At 36.5% G+C, this 21,401-nt stretch overlaps 2 protein-coding genes across 7 annotated transcripts; both read left to right on the top strand.

Moving 5' to 3' along the window:
- Nucleotides 1-715: 715 nt before the first annotated feature.
- Nucleotides 716-12,745, top strand: LOC100801352 (cell division cycle 5-like protein). 2 transcript variants are annotated; one of them, XM_003556409.5, is made up of 5 exons: nt 716-1,953; nt 2,064-2,251; nt 2,550-4,265; nt 5,282-5,563; nt 11,826-12,745. In XM_003556409.5, the coding sequence occupies exons 2-5, from the start codon at nt 2,075-2,077 to the stop codon at nt 12,540-12,542; spliced, it is 2,892 nt and encodes a 963-aa protein (XP_003556457.1). In that variant the 5' UTR covers nt 716-1,953; nt 2,064-2,074; the 3' UTR covers nt 12,543-12,745. The 2 variants fall into 2 exon arrangements, with proteins under 2 accessions (XP_003556457.1, XP_006606454.1); XM_006606391.4 differs by lacking the exon at nt 11,826-12,745 and adding an exon at nt 7,404-7,736.
- Nucleotides 12,746-14,608: 1,863 nt separating this feature from the next.
- Nucleotides 14,609-19,865, top strand: LOC100800811 (probable low-specificity L-threonine aldolase 1). Of its 5 annotated transcripts, none has more exons than XM_014772997.3 (10): nt 14,609-15,071; nt 15,815-16,268; nt 16,686-16,797; nt 17,696-17,746; nt 17,947-18,018; nt 18,108-18,282; nt 18,355-18,413; nt 18,635-18,735; nt 19,455-19,521; nt 19,657-19,865. In XM_014772997.3, the coding sequence occupies exons 1-10, from the start codon at nt 15,053-15,055 to the stop codon at nt 19,699-19,701; spliced, it is 1,155 nt and encodes a 384-aa protein (XP_014628483.1). In that variant the 5' UTR covers nt 14,609-15,052; the 3' UTR covers nt 19,702-19,865. The 5 variants fall into 5 exon arrangements, with proteins under 5 accessions (XP_014628483.1, XP_014628484.1, XP_040869378.1 ...); XM_014772998.2 differs by having other exon boundaries at nt 14,612-14,827; XM_041013444.1 differs by having other exon boundaries at nt 14,623-15,071; nt 18,108-18,240.
- The last annotated feature ends 1,536 nt before the right edge of the window (nt 19,866-21,401 follow it).

Here is a 21,401-nt window from a genome sequence, read left to right as displayed (position 1 = left end):
AAAATTTAAGCTATCCTAAAAATATATTTAAATGCTAACTTTATATTAATGTCTATTTAAGATGCATCAGACCAAAATACTCCTCTAACCATACACCCCTATTTCAGAATGTTTTTTTTTTTTTTGGGAAGGTAATCGTATTCTAAAATAGTTATTCCTGAACATAATATTCATATTCCGGAATAAGGTGCACCCCCAATCTCCAAGGAAATCAAACTAAGCAAGACCACCACTTTAAACTCAAGCCTCTTCTTTCTCTCACTCAGGAACATAATTTGCGCATTCTGATTTTATGCAGAACGGCGTCAACGACAAAAAGGGATTCGCGAAATAAGCGACGATCCCGAATCCCTTTACTGTAGTTTTTGTTTGAGGTTCCAGATCAGGGCTTTAAACTCATTGTTCATTTGTGTGTAGCGTTGTTGTTGCAGGTGAGGGAAGGAGGTGGGGCATGGAGTCGATCGCGACGTCGGAGACTGTGACCTGCAACACTGGCAGGGAAGAGGAGGTGCTAGGGTTGAGGGGTATTTTTAACTGTTTGAGGGTTTGGGGGTGCAGGAAGTAAAAACCTCTCAACTGACGTTGGGCCCATTCCTAATATAACCGGCCCATTCAAAGTGAACATGTGGCGCCGTTCCAAATCCAATTTTTTCAATCACGACAAAGGCTAGGGTGCAAAATAACTAGAGCACCATGCCAAAGCTTTTTTTAACCATTGGATGTATTATTTTTTTAAATCAAAGGTCAAATTTTTTCTTTTTTTAATCATTTTCCCAATTTGTCCCTCGGTTCCCATCACCAACAGCAAGCACACATCGCGTTGTCGCTACCAAGAGCCAACGACACCGAGACCACTGTAACCACCACAATGGCGACATCGAAGGAAGCCAACTAGGGCAACGACAATGGGGAAGTAAATGGAACTGCAACAACGACGACGACGCAAAACCACCTAGAGGTATCAGAAAACCTACTACCACCCAACACTGTGAACCCGCCGTAGCGGCAACGAAAACATGTCAAACGTCAACAAACTCTCCCTCACTCAGATCTAGATACCACAAACCCGGTCTCTTTCTCAAATCGACAACAAAACCAGCCCACATTGATATGAACATAGAAAATGTGGTCAAACTACAAATATTACATATTATAGATCTATAATCAACATGAGAATGCAAAACGAAAATAAGTTCTCAATCAAGTATTGATAAGATTCATATCCAGTCTCAGATCTACAAATTTAAGAAACCAATCCAAAAATCAATAAAAATATATGAAACAAGTCAAGATGCATCTGAATCAAAAACCGAAAAAACAAAGTGAAAGAAACTCCAGATTTGTGTTGCTAGGGTCGAAGTCGAAGGGATCACCACCCATGATTTCCGTTCGCGTTGCTCTTCTCGCCGACACCCATGGTTTTCGTTCATAGATCTGTAACTGATCTTCGCATGCGACGTCGCACATAGTAATGGAAGTGATACTCACCCTCTAACGCACGTGATTGTCTCCATCTTCGCGTCGCTCTTGTGGTGGTTTCGGTGACTCCACGAAGGTTTGGGGTTAGGGCGGTGCCCGAAGAGGAGGGGTGGCGAGGGTTTGAAGGGGGTGGGAGCCATCAGTTTTCCAATTAAGAAGAGGGGAAGGAAGAGAAAAAGGTTAAAGGGTATAATGGGAAAGAAGGAAAAAAACTAAAAAGAAGAAAAATTGACAGTCATATAATATATCTTTAAATCTGGTAATCCAACGGACATGGATAACAAAGGGTTTAAGTTGGGCACGCTAGACATCGTCTTCAATCACGGTCTAAAGTGACACTGTAGACTCTGGCTCACGCCTTAGACGACGAAGCTCGCTCTGTACTCTCACTCACCTGAACGGATCCTTCTTCTTCCTTATCGCGAAATCCGTTACTTCAAAACCTAATTGCGTGAGTGTGGTTTCTGATTTGTGGTGCGTCTCTGATTCTCCCTAACCTAAACCCTGATTTCTCTTTATTTTTCTTTTCCCCTATTTTTCACATCTAATCATCTTTGTTTGAATTGTTTTGTTGCTGTCTGTAGTTGAAGCGAAGATGAGGATTATGATTAAGGGCGGTGTTTGGAAAAACACCGAAGATGAAATCCTGAAAGCGGCTGTTATGAAATATGGTAAGAACCAGTGGGCTCGAATCTCTTCGCTCCTTGTTCGCAAATCTGCCAAGCAATGCAAAGCTCGCTGGTATGAGTGGCTCGATCCCTCCATAAAAAAGGTACCACTCTTTGTTATGTATTATGTTTTAAGCTGAGAGAGAATTTTAATTCTAGTTTATGCTTTTTCGTGACTGTACCAAATGGGTAGTAATTGTTGTGATATTTAGCTTAGTGGTCTTAATCTTATTCTCCTAACCTGACAACCTAATAAGATGCCATTATGTTATTAATTACAACCTAACATTATGCTTTTTAATGCATTTTTCCATCCACAGCGTTTGTCTTCCACTTTTTAGTTTTTACTATCTATCTATTTGCTAATGAGTGATTTTTCAATTTGATGCTTTTTGTGTGTAGACTGAGTGGACGAGAGAAGAGGATGAGAAGCTACTTCATCTTGCTAAGCTTATGCCCACTCAATGGAGGACAATTGCTCCAATTGTTGGCCGTACCCCTTCCCAGTGTCTTGAGCGGTACGAGAAGCTCCTTGATGCAGCCTGTGTGAAGGATGAGAACTATGAGCCCGGTGATGATCCTCGGAAATTGCGTCCTGGGGAGATTGATCCAAACCCTGAGTCAAAACCTGCACGCCCAGATCCTGTTGATATGGATGAAGATGAAAAGGAGATGCTTTCTGAAGCACGAGCCCGGTTGGCCAACACAAAAGGAAAGAAAGCAAAAAGGAAAGCTAGGGAGAAACAGCTTGAGGAAGCCAGGAGGCTTGCTTCTTTACAAAAGAAGAGAGAATTGAAGGCTGCTGGAATTGATATTAGGCAGCGGAAGAGAAAAAGGAAAGGAATAGATTACAATGCAGAAATTCCATTTGAAAAAAGGCCTCCTCCAGGGTTTTTTGATGTTACAGATGAAGATAGACCAGTGGAACAGCCCCAGTTCCCTACTACAATTGAAGAACTTGAAGGGAAAAGGAGGGTTGATGTTGAGGCACAATTAAGAAAGCAGGACATTGCAAAAAATAAAATTGCACAAAGGCAAGATGCCCCATCTGCCATATTGCATGCCAACAAGCTGAATGACCCAGAAACAGTAAGAAAGAGGTCAAAATTGATGCTTCCACCCCCTCAGATTTCAGATCAGGAATTGGATGAAATTGCCAAGTTGGGTTATGCTAGTGACCTTGCAGGAAGTCAGGAACTTGCTGAAGGTAGTGGTGCAACACGGGCTCTTCTGGCTGATTATGCACAGACACCTGGCCAAGGAATGACTCCGTTGCGAACCCCTCAAAGAACACCGGCTGGTAAAGGTGATGCTATCATGATGGAAGCTGAAAATCTGGCCAGGCTGAGAGAGTCTCAAACACCATTGTTAGGAGGAGAGAACCCGGAGTTGCATCCTTCAGATTTTAATGGCGTCACTCCTAAGAAAAAAGAGATTCAGACTCCAAATCCAATGCTGACTCCTTCTGCAACTCCTGGAGGTGCAGGTCTCACTCCTAGAATTGGCATGACACCAACAAGAGATGGTTTTTCTTTTAGCATGACACCAAAGGGAACTCCTCTTAGGGATGCACTACATATTAATGAGGACATGAATATGCATGACAGCACTAAACTTGAGCTACAGAGACAGGCTGATATGAGAAGAAGTTTGCGTTCTGGTTTAGGAAGCCTTCCACAGCCCAAAAATGAGTACCAGATAGTGATGCAACCTGTTCCAGAAGACGCCGAAGAGCCTGAGGAGAAGATTGAAGAGGACATGTCTGATAGAATAGCTAGAGAAAAAGCGGAAGAAGAGGCAAGGCAGCAGGCATTGCTTAGAAAGCGATCAAAAGTCCTTCAACGGGAACTTCCTAGGCCTCCTACAGCATCATTGGAGCTTATAAGAAATTCCTTGATGAGAACTGACGTGGACAAGAGTTCCTTTGTTCCACCAACCTCTATTGAGCAAGCTGACGAGATGATTAGACGGGAGCTTCTAAGTTTACTGGAGCATGACAATGCTAAGTATCCACTTGATGAGAAAGTGATTAAGGAGAAGAAGAAAGGAGCCAAGCGTGCTGTAAATGGGTCTGCTGTCCCTGTGATAGAAGATTTTGAGGAAGATGAAATGAAAGAGGTATGTCTTTACTTATCTGTCTGTGCTCTGATGACATCTTATTTTCTTCAGTTGATAGGAAGTAACTTGGTTAACTCTCGCCCTTTTTGATATACATTAGTAACCTTTTTTGTTTTGGAGGATACCATCCCCTTTTTATGCAGACCATGAGACTGTAATGGCCTTTTTTTTTAAAATTATATTTCCCCTTCCACAACCACCCTCCCAAAATAAACACTTGAAGACATTGCACAGACTAATGAAATAGGAATGATTTGGATCCGTCAATGTTCCATCATAATTTATATTATGATCAGTGCATTAGTCTTAATTCTTTTTATTAAGAGATTTCCTTGTACTCCTATTATATTGCCATCCTTTCTTTATAAGTTCTTTTATCATGATTTTTTTTGTCAAGGCTGATTTGGTAATGATTTAAATGAAGGTGTAGTTTTTGAAAATTGAATTCCGTGAAATCTTTGTGAAAATTTTGAAACTAGCCATTCTACACCAGTGTTGCACAGATTTACAAATTCGTGTGAATTTATTTATTTTTAATTTTAAAGGTCTTACATTCTGCTAGTTGTTTATGAATCTGCTTTGTTGTCTTCCTCACGAAGTGATTCTTCAATGTCATTGTGGTATGAAAAGAACTTGTTAATTGGATCTGAAATGCTCACACTTTTTTGGTTATAATCCTTCAATTAGTTAAGTTGGACTGAGTGTGGTTTTCTCTGAATTTTGTGGTGTTATGTTTCCAGATATTGTTAGATTTATTTTGAGTCAGATGTAATTGTCCAAGTTCTGCCCTTGCATTTACAAGTGGTACACTGTAAATTGATTTCATAGCATAATGCATGTTCTGTGTTTATTTTTTCATTTTCCATCTTCCATTTTGATAAAGCAAATGTTTCTATCTACTGAGCTGCTAATTTTCTTGCTCCTTGTTTATCTTGATTATGATATCATTGGAGATGACCTTGTAAGCAGTGCTGATGATACTTATTTTGCATTCTATTTATGTGTATATTGTGTAGGCTGATAAGTTGATAAAGGAAGAGGCCCTGTATCTTTGTGCAGCAATGGGTCATGAAGATGAACCCCTCGATGAATTTATTGAAGCACACAGAACCTGTCTCAATGATCTTATGTACTTTCCTACCCGTAATGCATATGGTCTCTCTAGTGTTGCTGGAAACATGGAAAAGCTAACAGCTTTGCAGAATGAGTTTGAGAATGTGAGAAGCAAATTGGATGATGATAAGGAGAAGACGGTACGGCTTGAGAAGAAGGTGATGGTTCTCACACAAGGCTATGAGGTATGTTCTTGATATGCTTTGTGCGGAATGCTACATGTAGGAGTATACTTACTCAGTGTAACTCTTTCTTTTCTTTTAGTCATGCTGCTAGTCTAACTATGGTTGGTTGACATTAGTTAGGCAGTTAGTTGACGGCTACAGTTATGTAACTGCTATATAAACTATATTGTACTCAGTTTCTCTTTGGGTTGAATACAATCAACAATTTCACCTCACTTTAGTTTCCTGAAATTCTCTTTCTCTTAGATTCTTTTATGGTATCACAAAGCTACTTTTCGATCCTCAGTTTTTTCTTCACGGCTTCCGCTTCTAACAATCCTCCTCCTCCTCCTCCACCACCGCCGATGAACAATGCAGTTCCGGTGAATGCAGATGCTGCTATGCCGGTTGCTGCCACTTCATCTTGCACATCTGTGAAAGGTTTCTCACACTTGATCTCGGAAAAACTCACAAATTCCAACTATCTGCTGTGGTGTCAACAGGTTGAGCCTGTGATAAAAGGGCATTGCCTTCACTACCTGCTCACAAATCCACAAATTCCACCGTGATATGCATCTCTGGCGGATCGCAATGCTGGAAATGTCTCATCTGAGTTTCTGCTTTGGGAACAACAGGATCAACTCTTTCTATCGTGGCTTCAATCCACAATTTCTAGCGAAGTTCTTCCTAGACCCATCGGTTGTAAGTCCTCTAGGCATCTCTGGGATAAACTTCATTCACACTTTCAATCTATAATTTGTGCGAAGAAGAAGCAGCTTCGTAATGAACTTCGTAATATTTTGCTGTATAATTGTTCAATTTCTGAATATCTCCTTCGAGTTCAGACCTTGATTGATTCGCTTTCATCTATCGGAGAATTTGTTCCGGCTTATGAACATGTTGATATCATTCTTGATGGACTACCGTATGAATTTGAGTCACTGGTTACGCTTATTAGTTGTAGGTTTGAGCCTCTCACAATCGATGAAGTCAAAACTCTTCTTCTTGCTCAGGAGACTCACGTTGAAAAGTCTTGCAAGAAAGCAATTGCTTCCATCAATCTCATTGAAATTTCTCAACCTAATTTTAACCCCAATTCCTCGTAGCAGGTTTGTTCCAACACTACTCTAGAACCACAAGCCAATGTTGCTCAAGCTTAACACAATGCTGCTCAGAAGACTGACTCGACCTACACTAACTACAATGGAGGTAATTGTTTCCTCAACAATGGTCATGGCGGTGGCCACAATTTCTCTTGTGGTGGCCGTGGTGGTGGTTGCGGCTATGGCGATGGCCGTGGGATTCGTGGTGGTAAATTCTCTAACATTCAGTGTCAAATCTGTCATAAATATGGACATGAGGCAGTTGTATTCTAACCAACACCCAAACCAATACCAAAATAAGTATCCAAACCATATCCTACTAATCAACATTCAAATCAGTATCCCAGTCAATCTTCCAATTCAAATCCTAATCAGCCTCCATATCAGAATGCTCCACCTCAATACAACAATCCACCACCACAAGCTCATCTAACCAGTGTTCAATCCTCTTCACAAAATTGGTATCTAGATTGAGGTGCATCTCACCATGTCACAAATGTTTCTCAGAATATTCAACAGACCACACCCTTTGAAGGACAAGATCAAATTATTATTGGTAATGGTCAGGGGTTAAACATCAATTCATCAGGTGTAACCTCCTTTAAATATCCTTTTAACAATCAAATTCCTTTTGTTCTTAATAACCTATTATTTGTTCCTTCTATGACCAAAAATTAATGAGTGTAAGTCAGTTTTGTAGAGATAACTTTTTTTTTTTTTTCGAGTTTCATTCTTAGTTTTGCTTGGTCAAATCTCAGGTCTCTAAAGAGGTCCTTCTTCAAGGGTTGGTTGGTGCTGATGGCCTTTACCAATTCCCTAATCTGCTTCAGTCATCTAGACAGCAACTCAAGTCTCGGTTCACTGTCAATACCATTTCATCTGATGTTTCAGAACCTGTCTTTAGAGCATCTTCTTCAAATTCTGTTCCCAATTCTGTAAAGAGTTATTGATGCTTCTGTTGTAAACACAGTTTCTAATAGTTCTATTTCTTTTGCCACTTGGCATTCTAGATTAGGACATCCTACTGTTGATTGTATTCAAACTTTGTAAGCTGCCTATTATCAATAAAACAGGTTCTGACTTTTTGTTCACATTGTTGCATTGGTAAATCCCATGGACTTCCCTCCTCCCCTTCTCTTAGTGTCTATTCCACTCCTTTGGAACTTATCTATACTGATTTGTGGGGTCCTTCTCCCGTTGTGTCCAGCAATGGTTACAGATATTATGTAACCTTTGTTGATGCTCACACCAGATTTACTTGGCTGTACTTGTTAAAAAGTAAATCAGACATCCTAACTATTTTTAAACAGTTTCAAACTATGGTTAAAACTCAATTTAACCTACCTATTAAAGCTGTTCAGTCTGATTGGGGAGGTGAATATAGGCCTTTCTCTAAGTATCTTACAGATCTTGGTATTATGCATAGACTGATCTGTCCTTATACACACCATCAGAATGGTGTTGTAGAGAGGAAACACAGACACTAGTTGAAACAGCTTTAACTATGTTTTCTTAGGCCTCGATGACACTTGACTATTGGGATCAAGAAGTCATTTCTAGTGTTTACCTAATAAACAGAATTCCTTCTTCAGCAATTCAAAATGAAGTGCCTTATCAAAGACTGTTTCACAAGCTGCCAGATTACAAATTTCTTAAAGTCTTTGGCTGTACCTGTTTTCCTCCTCTCAGGCCCTATAATCAACACAAGCTGCAACCAAGGTCTCAAGTGTATATTTTTGGGTTACTCTCTTTCCCACAAAGGCTATAAAAAGCCTTGCTGCAGATGGCAGAATATATATCTCCAAAGATGTAATTTTCAATGAAATCAGATTTCCCTTTCCACCAGTGTCAATCATCCCAACACTTTAACTGTGCTACAGTCTCATCAGCCTTTTCATACTCCAGCTAACTCAACATCTTCTGCTACTGCGTCACAAACAGCTGCAGCTGCAACACCAGTCTTATCAACATCTAGTTCTTCTCCTTTGCCACAAGGAAATCCTGACTTACCTATTATTTCACCAGCAACAGAATCATCTGTTCCTTCAAATGCATCATCCAATCTTGAGGCCACTTCTGCTGCCACTGCTTCTGTACCTCATGTCACTGCTTCTCTAAATGCTCTTGTCAGACCTGATAATGTGCACAAGAGCTAAAGCTGGTGTTGTCAAGCCTAGACTCCATCCTACTCTTCTTTTGGCTCATTCTGAGCCTAAGTCCACAAAAACTGCTCCTTCCAATCCTACTTGGTTTGCAGCAATGAGGACTGAGTATGATGCTTTGATGAAAAATGGTACATGGACTCTTACTGATCTACCTTCATCTAGGGCTCCAATTGGCTGCAAATGGGTGTTTAGGGTGAAGGATAATCCTGATGGCACTATCAGCAAGTACAAAGGAAGACTTGTAGCAAAGGGATTTCATCAGAAACTTGGTTATGGTTACAATGAGATTTTTTCTCCTGTAATCAAACCAGTAACTGTCAGAATTCTTTTGTTTCTTGCCATTACTCACAAGTGGAGTCTTCAACAGTTAGATGTCAACAATGCCTTTTTAAATGGCATCCTTGAAGAGGATATTTACATGTCTCAGCCTCCTGGTTTTGAAAACAGCAACAAGCAACTTGTGTGCAAGCTGCACAGAGCCATCTATGGCTTAAAACAAGCCCCTAGAGCTTGGTTTGACAAACTTAAGACTACTCTCCTTCAATACAATTTCAGGTCAAGCAAATGTGATCCTTCCTTATTCATCTACACTGAATCCTGCACTGTGATCTATATGTTGGTATATGTTGATGACATAATTGTCACAGGCAACAATCCTACTTTCATTAAATCCTTGGTTACTAAACTTAATTCTGAGTTTTCTCTAAGAGTGCGTTTGGATAGAAAATTTTAATTGAGGAAAGTAATTTATCAGAGAATTTAAATTTCTGTAATCTAAAATTCATTGTTTGGATGTTTTTTTATGAAAAATTTAAATTTTTGGAATTTTAAAACAGAATTTTAAATAACTAAAAATGTGGAAATTCAATTTCCTCATAAAAGGTGAGAAATTGAAATTCTTTTCTTGATATAAGAATCTTCTAAAATGTTCGCGTATTTCCTTTATAACTTTCATCCTCTCTTTCACTTGAAAGTTTCCAAAATCCCGTTCTCGAACTCGCGACTCTTCCCTCACACCGATGATCCTCTTCTTCAAGAAACACCGTTTGAAGTCGTGGAACATCAATCAGGTGTGGGCGTAGGGGAATACGTAGAACTGCACCCACTAGTCTGGGGAGCAACCGTCGTATCCATCACGCGGCGGAGGTGCTCGACGGTGCGGAAGGCCTGAGTCATGCCTTGCATTGTTGACTGAATGTTGTGGTCGGGTGTGATGATGTACGCCGGCATGTCCCTGTTCCCCTGCGACTTCCCATGCATCATCAGTATTCTTCTTGGAAGCACACCAACCATATCTTCTCTTCTCTTTGCATTCATTTTCTTTCACCCTCACAATTTTGAAAATAAAAGAATTTCAATTGAAGTATTTGAAATTCTTAGAATTTAAAATTTCTTAGAATTTTAAATTCCCTCATCCAAACACACTCTAAAGGATTTAGGGAATTTGGATTATTTTCTGGGTATTGAAGTAAGACCTCGGCCTAATGGTGCCCTCATTCTAACTCAGTCCTAGTATATAAGAGACCTGTTGGCTAAAACCAACATGGATGAAGCTAATTCCATCTCCTCTCCCATGGTTGGTGGCTGCAAGTTAACCAAGTCAGGGTATGAGTCCTTTTCTGATCCCACCCTGTACAGATCTGTTGTGGTTGCTTGGCAGTATGTAACCATCACTCGACCTGAAATTAGTATTTCTGTCAACAAGGTCCGTCAATTTATGTCTGATGCTACTGAACAACATTGGGCAGCAGTAAAGAGAATCCTAAGATACTTGGCAGGCACTATTAATTTTTGTGTAAGCTTTCTCCCTTCCTCTACTGGACCTCCATTTTCTCTATATGCTTATTGTGATGCTGACTGGGCCTCTGATCCAGATGATAGAAGATCCACCTCAGGAGCTGCAGTTTTCTGTGGCTCCAATCTAGTCTCTTGGTGGTCTAAAAAGCAATGTGGTTGCTAGGTCCAGCACAGAAGCTGAATATCATAGTCTGGCCTTGGCTACAGCAGAAGTCACGTGGATCAAATCACTATTGTCTGATCTTCGTATTCCTCATGCAACTCCTATCATTTTGTGATAATATGAGCACTGTTGCTCTTGCTCATAACCCTGTGATGCATTCTTGCACCAAACATATGGAGCTTGATTTATTCCTTGTCAAGGAGAAAGTCATTGCCATGCATCTTCAAGTTGTTCATGTTCCAGCTGTTGATCAAAGAGCAGACATCCTAACAAAGTCCCTTACTATTGCTAATTTCACTACTTATAGGTCCAAGCTCATAGTGGTTGAAAAGCATTTTGCCAACCCCTAATGAGCTTGCGGGGGTATATGAGTATACTTACTCAGTGTAACTCTTCTTTTCTTCTAGTCATGCTGTTAGTCTAACTATAGTTGGTTGACATTAGTTAGGACATCTGTTTCACAGCTGTCACTAACTCAAGTTAGTTGACAGTTACTGTTATGTAACTGCTATATAAACTGTATTGTACTCAGTTTCACCTCACTTTGGGTTGAATACAATCAACAATTTCACCTCACTTCAGTTTTCTGAAATTCCCTTTCTCTTGGATTCTTTTACTACATTTCTGTTTCTTGTGGTGTCACCTTCAATTATCACTAGTGTTGCTATTTTAAATGCAGTCTGTTGCTGGTTGTGTTTTGTTGCTTAAGAGATTGCTAGCTAGCTTGTATTAATTTTATTATCTATATTTGAGAATCTTTGTTGTTTGAACGCCCTCTATAAAGTTGGTTTGTATTTGCCTCAATAAATAAACTAAACTGAAAAGTGTTGTGACTGAAAAATAGTTGGAAATCAACTCGTTAGTGGGACACTTCCATGTCGAAAATGGTGGGAAGTGGGGGAGAAAATGAACAAAGCAGAATTCTTTTGGTTTTGTTTTGCTCTTTGGACAAAATAGATATTTCTTGTAATTCTAGATATTCTTTTCTTTGTGTGGCCTGAGTGCTTGCATACTCAATCTTGAATATATTATAATTTGGCTATTGCATTTTTCAGATGAGAGTAAAGAAAAGCCTCTGGCCGCAAATTGAGGCCACTTTCAAGCAGATGGATGTTGCTGCAACTGAGTTAGAATGCTTTAAAGCTTTGCAAAAGCAGGAGCAATTAGCAGCATCACATAGGATAAACAATCTGTGGGCTGAAGTACAGAAGCAGAAGGAACTTGAGAAAACTTTGCAAAATAGGTATGGGAGTCTAATTGAAGAGCTGGAAAAGATGCAAAATGTCATGGACCAATGCAGATTACAAGCACAACAGCAAGAAGAAATTAAAGCCAACCATGCTCGTGAGTCAACTGAGACCCCTGAGACCAAGGCTGATGGAATTGATGTACAGGGTACAGCAAATTGTGAAGCTGTACCTCACTCGGTAGAGCATGGACGAGCTCTAGCAGTTGAGTCATCTGCTGATGGAACTGCTGACCAGCAAGTAGATATTGTGCATGACCAGGCTACTTCTAGTGTCAGTCATGACATGGATGTGGATTCTGATAAATTGGCAAATCCTACACCAGCTGCAGAGAATGTCGATGAAAAAGTGGAAGGTACCGGCACCGGCACCGGCAGCTATACTGACGATGGGGAGACCATGCTGGAAATGGGTGCTGCAGTGGAAGTAAGTAGCCCAAATCATGATGTAGTTGTGGATGCTGTAAACTCACATGATAACAACAGCATGGAAGAAACCAATGCTGTTGGGGAGGAGACGTATTAGGCCAGACACTGCATAGCCTGTTCTGATTTAACTATGGGGGATGTTAGAGCGAATGTTTTAACTGTATAAATTGCTTGGAGAGTGAGTCCTCTTTTGTTGGAAGGTATCTAAAGATGAGTTTAGTTGATGGTAAGATTTGGTAATGATCCCTAGTCGAAGTTTGGAACATATTATGAACCGATAAATTGCATGAGCTTTTTTGAGATGGTTGCCCGTTTTTATTTTTATTTTTTCTCAATTTTTGTCCTCTTCTATATAATGGATGTTGGTAACGTGCTCTTTACATTTAAGAATGATACATGATTTTATATCAATGAATTAGAGCTCGGTTCCTATTGTAAAATTGTGTACTATTTTTTACATAAATTATTCATTGGTCTATGTAGGTAAATAGTCATATACATTAGCATTTCAAATTTTAATAATTGAAATGTATCTAATATTTTTTTTCTCAGCAAAAATAGATAGTATATTAATTGAGAAGATAAAGTATAGTCAATTTTTTTTAATAATTGAAACGTATCTAATATGGTATAGTCAATTTTATCTTATAGTTGAATAAAGTCTTTGTTTTTTTCAAAATTAAGAAGATAAAGTAGTAGAAAGAAAGTGTGTATATACAACAACAACAACGCCTTATCCCATTAGGTGGGGTCGGTTACATATGTCTTGTACATATACCCCAAAAAAAGTGTGTACAATGTCTTGTATAGCGTGGATAAATACTTTCTTTTGGATTTAATTCATCTCCACTAATAACAAGACTAAGGGCAGACTTAGGTTATATATTGGGTTGGGTGTTGATCCCTAATAAAACAATGGGAGTAGATGAAATGCTTTTTATTTTATTTTATTTACCATATAAATTTTTTAAAGACTACTCTAAATCTTCCATAACTATGTAACTCAATCAATTCCTGATAACCTGATGGACATCATTTGTTTCTTTTTATTTGTTATGTAGCTTTATTTTTTTTATTTGTGTCACTTTGAAAGTTTAAGATAGTACCTACTACCTATTAGAGTATTTTTCGTATTTATTTCATTACCGTTGTCCATTGATTTCTTGTGAATGTAAAGGTCCCCAACAACTATTTACGTTTTTCAAACTGCAGTTATTGCTATTGTTGTGTTTGAAAATTGTTTGAGGTTAATAGGAACGTTAGCTTCACTAAGTCTCCCCCAAGGTTTATCTTTAGATTTTTCTTCACGATACCTGTCGCAAAGTTTTACAATGTAGTATATGTCTTAGCCGCCAAAATTGTTTACCTAACCTAAAAGGCTGCTCTCTAGTCGCTATAAAGATAGGAATCTGAGTTTGAGATGACTGGTACCTTCATTATTTATGGTAACACTCAAGTAGTCAAGTAGATGTGTTCATTCCAACAGCCCCCACTCACATAAATATAGCTAATGAGCTGCCTCCTTTAAAAAGGAACCAACAATATTGGATTACACTTATCCAAAATAATTATTGTTTAGCTAAAAAAATCATCATGCATTGCAAATTGTAATTAAATAATTGTATAAAAAATTATATATTGTCAGCACATATATTATTTTTCATTAAAAGTAATAATTTTGATAAAAATATAATTTGTATAATTGCAAAGTGTAGTATTTTAAGAGTTTAATAATAGTATATTGACAATTTTACAAAATGAGTATTATTTATTGAATTTTAAATTTTAATTTAATTATAAATAATTTAAAAAAATTATTATAAAAGTCAACATACAAAACAACAAATGGAATGGAATGATTATAAAATTATATTACAATATAAATCAAGTATTATTTGTTTCTCATATTTTAATATATATTAAAATTTTAAGAGAAATGTTAGCAATACAATTTTAATACATTATCTATCAATAATAATAAAGAGTGTTAAAAAAAAAGTGTTGTTAACACTGTAATTTCAAATGAGATTTGATATTTTAATAGTAAGTAGGAAGATGAGAGCTACGTACATATAGCTGAGTGGATGCCAACATGCATAATAATTTGAAATAATGGCTAAGATGAGCGTTCTCTCAAAAAGTTAAAAAAGACAAACCGAAGGATGGGCATATTCATTCACGATCGTAAGAAAGCATCAGGTTTCAAAAAATCAAAGTAGTGAATAATTACAAAGTACAAAATGGTCCCTATATAACTGTCCTTCCTGCACTCGCGTTACGATAAAAGCTTTTGTTTCGTTTCCTGCGCTGCATGCACTTTCACTCCAAACAACTCAATCTGCTAGGGGTGCTTTGCTTGCGATCTTGTTGGAGGTTCTTCTGGTAAATTAACAATCTCCTCAGAAATTTCATCACACACTATCACGTTTTTGTTTGTTGTTCCTTTCTCAACCACTGAAACCAAGTAATAATGGCGTGTATATACATTTCTGGTTGCTGATCTTGGCTTGCCTTATCCTAAGAACTGTTCAAAATTCTTTATAAGGAGAACGAAACAGTGTTTGATTTCTGTAGTTCACGCCTTCGTGGGTTGTCTTGCATCATTGCATGCGTAATGTCCTTGCAGGTATTGCGTGTGTTACTATAGCGTCTTTAACTGTGGTTTTTCATTCTTAACGAGAGAGAGAGAGAGAGAGAGAGAGGTAATTAGCTTTTCATAATATATATCTATAATATTTGGTTTCTGAAAGTAGGAAATTGGACAACAATTTGACTTAGAGAAGAGCCTTTCGTGTCATGCTCTATTTCGTGATATATCTTTATTATTATTGTAGTTGTTGTAATTTTTTCTTGAATTTCGTTCTGAGTGGAGACTATTTCAACATCATCATTCCTCCTCTCATTTTGCGGGAAAGGTTTCGGTCATTTCTTTTTTCCTTGCTTTTTCTTGCTAGAATTGTTCAATTCGGCTCCTATATTCTTGGGAATTTTGTAATTTTTTTTTTATATATTAATTTAACGCGGATTGTGGAAATTACTACTGATACACCTGTGTTTCTGTCTGTAATTTGTTATTCATAGAATTTTGTGAATAGTGCTGTTATAATCGAAAATACTGATCATTTGTGGCTTAGGAAACTTGTTTTTTTTTTTGTTTTTTTTTTGTTTTGTCACTTGGTAATTTGCTAGTGCTTCTCAATTATTGAATTTGAGTCCAACAATGGTGGCAGAGAAATGTCACTGTAAGCATCAGTTTGTTTAAAATTGGTGATTTGATTCTTTTGAAATTAAATTCGTGGAAATGATGAGAGACTGAGAATGGGGATTGACTTATTTTTTATTTTTTATTTTACTTTTTGCTTGTTTTAGTTCAAGAGAACATGGTAACTAGAATTGTGGATCTTCGGTCAGACACAGTTACAAAGCCAACCGAAGCAATGAGAGCTGCTATGGCAAGTGCTGAAGTTGATGACGATGTTCTAGGCTATGATCCAACTGCGTTTCGCTTAGAAACAGAGATGGCAAAGACAATGGGCAAGGACGCAGCTCTTTTTGTTCCATCTGGCACTATGGGGAACCTTATATCTGTACTTGTCCATTGTGATGTCAGGGGGAGTGAAGTTATTCTTGGAGACACTTGCCATATCAACATTTTTGAGAATGGAGGTATTGCAACTATTGGGGGAGTGCATCCTAGACAAGTGAAAAATAACGATGATGGAACCATGGATATTGATTTGATTGAGGCTGCTATCAGGGACCCAATGGGGGAGCTATTCTATCCAACCACCAAGCTTATTTGCTTGGAAAATACTCATGCAAAGTAAGCAATATTTTTTGGTTTACAGCATTTCTCTTAGACTCGCTCTCATAGTGATCTTCATGCCACATAAACATGTATAACCTTTTCATAATGTGTATATTGGTTGATGAGTAGAAGTGCTGCCTATTACAAAGCCTTCAGTGATCACAGCAGAACATTTTATTTGTTTTTCCAGCACTGCATGATTACCCCATGTGTTGTTAATCAAGAAATGTGGCTGTGTTTTCATAATGCAGTGACTTCACTTCATTGTTCCGTTTACTGTTGCTGGTAATGAGTAATGACTACCATACAGCTACTAGAATGATTTCAGGCCTGGCAATTTGCTAAATTTTCTTTTGTTTTAAAAGTCCCATCCTGTTGTTAATTGATTCAAATTTATAGCAACATTATGACTCGTATTTTACCTGAATGCAGCTCTGGTGGCAGATGCCTCTCAGTTGAATATACAGACAGAGTTGGAGAGTTAGCTAAGAAGCATGGACTGAAGCTTCACATTGATGGGGCCCGTATTTTTAATGCATCAGTTGTAAGAAATTTTGTGTTTTACTTATGCTTTCTTAAAAATATTTATAATAAAGCTTTATAGTGGCACATTTGATTTTGTGTAAAAAATATCTCACAGCAAATGATCTCCAATAATAATGAACATAGAATGTGCAGAATCATGTCCTGATCTGGCATTGTTAACTGCAATGAAATGTTCAATGTCCAACATGAGCATTTTTGCTAGTGTGAATATTAGGGGGAAATTTTAAGTTTAATAACACAGCAGGGGTGTATAACCACGACCATAATTTGAGACAGATCAGCTGGCAATGACCATCTTGGTTATTGGTTCTGTGTCTAACAGAAAAACAGAACTGGGTAACATGAACTCCTTTTATACTCAACTTAATGGAACATCTTTAACTGCAATATTTAAAAAATGTCTACTTCTAAAATCTCATAATGATTAAACACCTTTTAGTTCCTTATATCTACATTGAACATTGTGAATACTGAAATCTGTTGGTTGCCAATGCCCCACGATATAAAACGGGCTAGTAGTTGTCCTGTGGAAAAGCCTATTGTGACTTTACTTTCTGCCATCCTATCTCAGTGCGTGGCTACTATTTATCTAAGATGAAATCTAACATTTACAGTAAAATAAAATTGAACGAAAAGGTTAGTTACCATTTGAATGATTACATGTGACTTCTACATTTGTTTAGTAAGAAGTGGCATAAGCAGTTAAATATGATCTGACCTCTTCACTGCCTATTTTCCCGAGTAATAGTATAATCTTGTTACTTTTTCTCAGTCATAGTGTGAGGTATGAGAATAATATCATGCCTTCAATTATATATCCAGTTTTTTGCTTCCTGTTTGCTTTTTATTTCTCCTTCCTGCTAACATATCCATTACTGAAAACTTTGGTTTTTTAGGCACTTGGTGTTCCAGTGGATAGGCTTGTCCAGGCGGCTGATTCAGTTTCCGTACGCTTTCTCTTTCTTTTCCTGTTTTGATACAATTCAGTATATCTTCTTGGCATTTGAAGTTTTACTTTTATCTGTCTTATTGAAGAAAGTTCCAGAGGACTAATTTTATTACCTATTTCAAATCAAACTTGCTACATCTATACCCTATTGAGTAATAGTAAAGCGAACTGACTTTATTTCTTTGAAAATATGATTAGGTTTGCCTATCTAAAGGTATAGGTGCTCCAGTTGGATCTGTTATTGTTGGTTCCAAAAATTTTATTGCCAAGGTAGTTCAATAATTTTACAGGGAAATTAATAGCAGGTAGTTACTTCCTGAGCAACTGATGTTGAAGTCTAGTTTATTATATTTTTTTAGGCTAGACGACTCCGGAAAACCTTAGGAGGTGGAATGAGACAGATTGGCATCCTTTGTGCCGCTGCACTTGTTGCCTTGCAGGAAAATGTTGGGAAGCTGGAAAGTGACCACAAGAAAGCTAGACTTTTGGCTGGTAACTGTCACACAGTTTTAGATGATTCCATGCGGAGTCCTGGTCTGTTCGAGGAATTATAATTTTTTAAAACTCACAAACCTTTTTCTACTATAACTTTTCTCTTCATTTCAGATGGATTAAACGAAGTTAAAGGATTGAGAGTGGATGCCTGTTCTGTGGAGACCAATATGGTGAGTATTTAGAATTTAGTGTACTGTAACTTGTTTAGAATAGTGAAACTGCATTATTGCTCTGATTATTTCTGTTTTGAACGATTACTCTGTCTTGATTACGTTGTTATCTTAGTTCCTGTCCCAATATTGAGCCTACATTACCAAGTGCAAAGAACATAAATGACAATTCTTTATATATCATTTAGGAACAACTAAGTTTTTTCTTTCCCTGATACTAGGTATTTATTGACATTGAAGAGGGTACAAAGACTAGAGCAGAAAAGATATGCAAGTACATGGAAGAACGTGGTATCCTTGTGATGCAAGAGAGTTCATCAAGGTCTTGTTTTCCCTCAACAACATTTAGTCTGTTATAAATAATTGAAATAATTGCAAACTTTACAAGGAAGTCAAGTTAGTACTATTAGTTTTCTGAGGTTTAATGCACTAATTGCTGTTTTTGTTGACTGGTATCTCCCCTTATTTGTATGTTCAAACGTAAGAAGTGAATCAGGATGCTGATCTTTTCTATTTTTTTATTTTTTTTGTCAGCATAATGTCTTCTGTCAAGGTGGCAATGTTTATCCATCTTATAAGTTATAACTATTCAAATGTTGAAGAAATCTTGTTTTGCATCAGTTTAGAATAATTTTTGTAGGTGGACCTTTTCCCTAAGCTTAAAATTCACTCGTATTTTGCCATATTTTCAATTTTGACTGTGTGTATATATTGTATTTTCTTTATATTACCGAGTTAATGGATAAACTTGCAATATTAACGATGATATATAATGTATTACATACATTTTTTTTAATAAAAAAGGAAATATTTGCTGTGTATTAACATTTTTGGTGCACTAAGTCAGGCTTGGGAATAGGAGTAAGTTTGCTAAAAATGTTATTGATGTCCTCCAAAATCTGGTGTAGCTTGCAGCTTGGCCATTTTTATCTACTCTCTCTTTCTATATGTGAATTAATTTGTTCGTATTAGATAACCATTGCACGTTGTGGACAATGTGCTTATAAGCAAGAGACTGATGATAGTGTCTGTTAATTCCAGAATGAGAGTTGTTCTCCATCACCAAATATCAGCAAGTGATGTGCAATACGCCTTGTCATGCTTTCAGGTGATGTTGACTACAAATCAATTAAACTCTTATTGTTCAATGTATCCAATATGCATTTTTTTCCTCCTTCGACTGGTATATATTTTTTTACCGAATACTATATAAGATGAAACTTGCTTTTGTTACATGTTGCAGCAAGCTGTAGCTGTTAAAGGAGTACAAAAGGAAATGGGCAACTAGTGGAAGAATTTGAATATGGCACGTTGCTGCCATATTAGTCATTAAAAAGGAATTCTCTGTTTCATTTGCCTTTGCTCATTTTATTTTCTTAAATGTACCCTAAATAACACACAAGGATTTACATCTTTGAGGTTGTTCCCTGTTATGAATTATGTTGACTTTCATCGTCGTTCCCCTACTAATTTGGTTCATTGTTTACTGTCCCATTATTAGGTATGTTATGTATAATATAGGATATTGTGCAACGTTAGCAATATATTTTTAGTAGTATATCTTTTAGGTAAATGGTAACCAATGGCCTTAAAATATTGGTTAAGTAACTAAGAACAGTAGACAATTTTTTTCTTTTAATTCCTTAGGACCCTGTCAGTAAGATCCTATCTTTTATTATTAGGTGAATTTGATATTGATCCCGCTAAAAAATGAGCTTAATCTCTTATTTTTATAGCTCCATACCGCATTTTCCACGTAACTCTAGCATTATTAAATTGATGTAGTATTCATAACTAAAATATAAAAAACTTACTACTATAGGATGATTTCAGAAATTTTTCACAAAAATGTAGCAAATAAATTCTTTTTACTTCTCAAATCATGTATGTGAGACAGTGACGTGACGGGTTTGTAATACATATACATATACGGTTAATTTTATATTGTTATAAAAAAAAGGTTAAGTTTATACCAACAAGTATTTTATATTTAATATGGGAGTTTTTACATTTGCATAAAATTTCAAATATATATTACTAATATATTTAAGAATAGATGATTTTTTAAAAAAGATATATAATTAATTCAAGTTAAATTTAAAATATATAAAATTATAAATATATATATATATATATATATATCTAATTTAAAATAATTAAAAAAATCTGAGAATAAAAAATAAATTAATTTTAAGAAAATGTATCTTAAATTAAATACAAAATATGTTACATAATTTTATAAGTTTATATACTTGAATTATTGAGATTTAAATGAAGTAATCTTTTTCTAAAACAGAGCAGAAGTAGTATTACTACTCCATTTCGTTCTGATTGCCGCTATGATTCGTATAGAAAATGTCAAACTAAAATAATCTAAGACTGAAATTTTTCAGAAATTAGTTGAATGATAATAGTAGGAGAGACGTACAAAAAAAAAAAAAGAGAGAATTATTTCTTGGACCAGATGCTGTATAAGAGCTGTTGGACTTATTGCAGAGGAGGGACGGGCCCATGTTTTCAATTGTTTTAGATATTCTTTTATTAGACAATTGTTCTTTTTTTTTCCAAATTTAGACAATTTTTTTATATTATATCTTTGATCTCCAAAAAATTTATATTTCTGCAATTTTATAACTTGTAGCCTATGATTTTCTGAAACTTTATCAAAGATACTTAGATATAAATTATATTAATGCCCGGACAAAATTCCTATAACTTGGACAATAGTGGTATCCATGACACAAACATAACATTACTAAATTGGACTCAATTTCTAACTATTTAATTAGTCTTACAAAAGTTAATTACTTGATCAATATTTAATTTTTAGTTAATTTGTAAATTTAGAACAAATGGTAAACGAAAGTACTATTCATTTTTTTCATATTTTTTTATAGAAAATTCCACTCAAAACACTATAGGATATAGTTACATAAATATGAAATGTTTCACATGATATATGTGCATAACTTCTTATTTGATATATTT

Source organism: Glycine max, chromosome 20 (genome assembly GCF_000004515.6).
Source record: "Glycine max cultivar Williams 82 chromosome 20, Glycine_max_v4.0, whole genome shotgun sequence".
Lineage (NCBI taxonomy): Eukaryota > Viridiplantae > Streptophyta > Magnoliopsida > Fabales > Fabaceae > Glycine > Glycine max.
Note: the sequence above shows the minus strand (reverse complement) of the source record. Positions and strands in the feature narration are given on the sequence as shown.

Bases quoted from the DNA above. Each gene is read 5' to 3' on its own strand.
- LOC100801352 (XM_003556409.5), top strand. From the start codon at position 2,075: ATGAGGATTATGATTAAGGGCGGTGTTTGGAAAAACACCGAAGATGAA. The intron at 4,266-5,281 runs GTATGTCTTTAC...TATATTGTGTAG, and splicing joins AGGAAGATGAAATGAAAGAG to GCTGATAAGTTGATAAAGGA. The intron at 5,564-11,825 runs GTATGTTCTTGA...TGCATTTTTCAG, and splicing joins TTCTCACACAAGGCTATGAG to ATGAGAGTAAAGAAAAGCCT.
- LOC100800811 (XM_014772995.2), top strand. From the start codon at position 15,666: ATGGTGGCAGAGAAATGTCACT. The intron at 16,269-16,685 runs GTAAGCAATATT...ACCTGAATGCAG, and splicing joins TTGGAAAATACTCATGCAAA to CTCTGGTGGCAGATGCCTCT. The intron at 16,798-17,695 runs GTAAGAAATTTT...TTGGTTTTTTAG, and splicing joins GTATTTTTAATGCATCAGTT to GCACTTGGTGTTCCAGTGGA.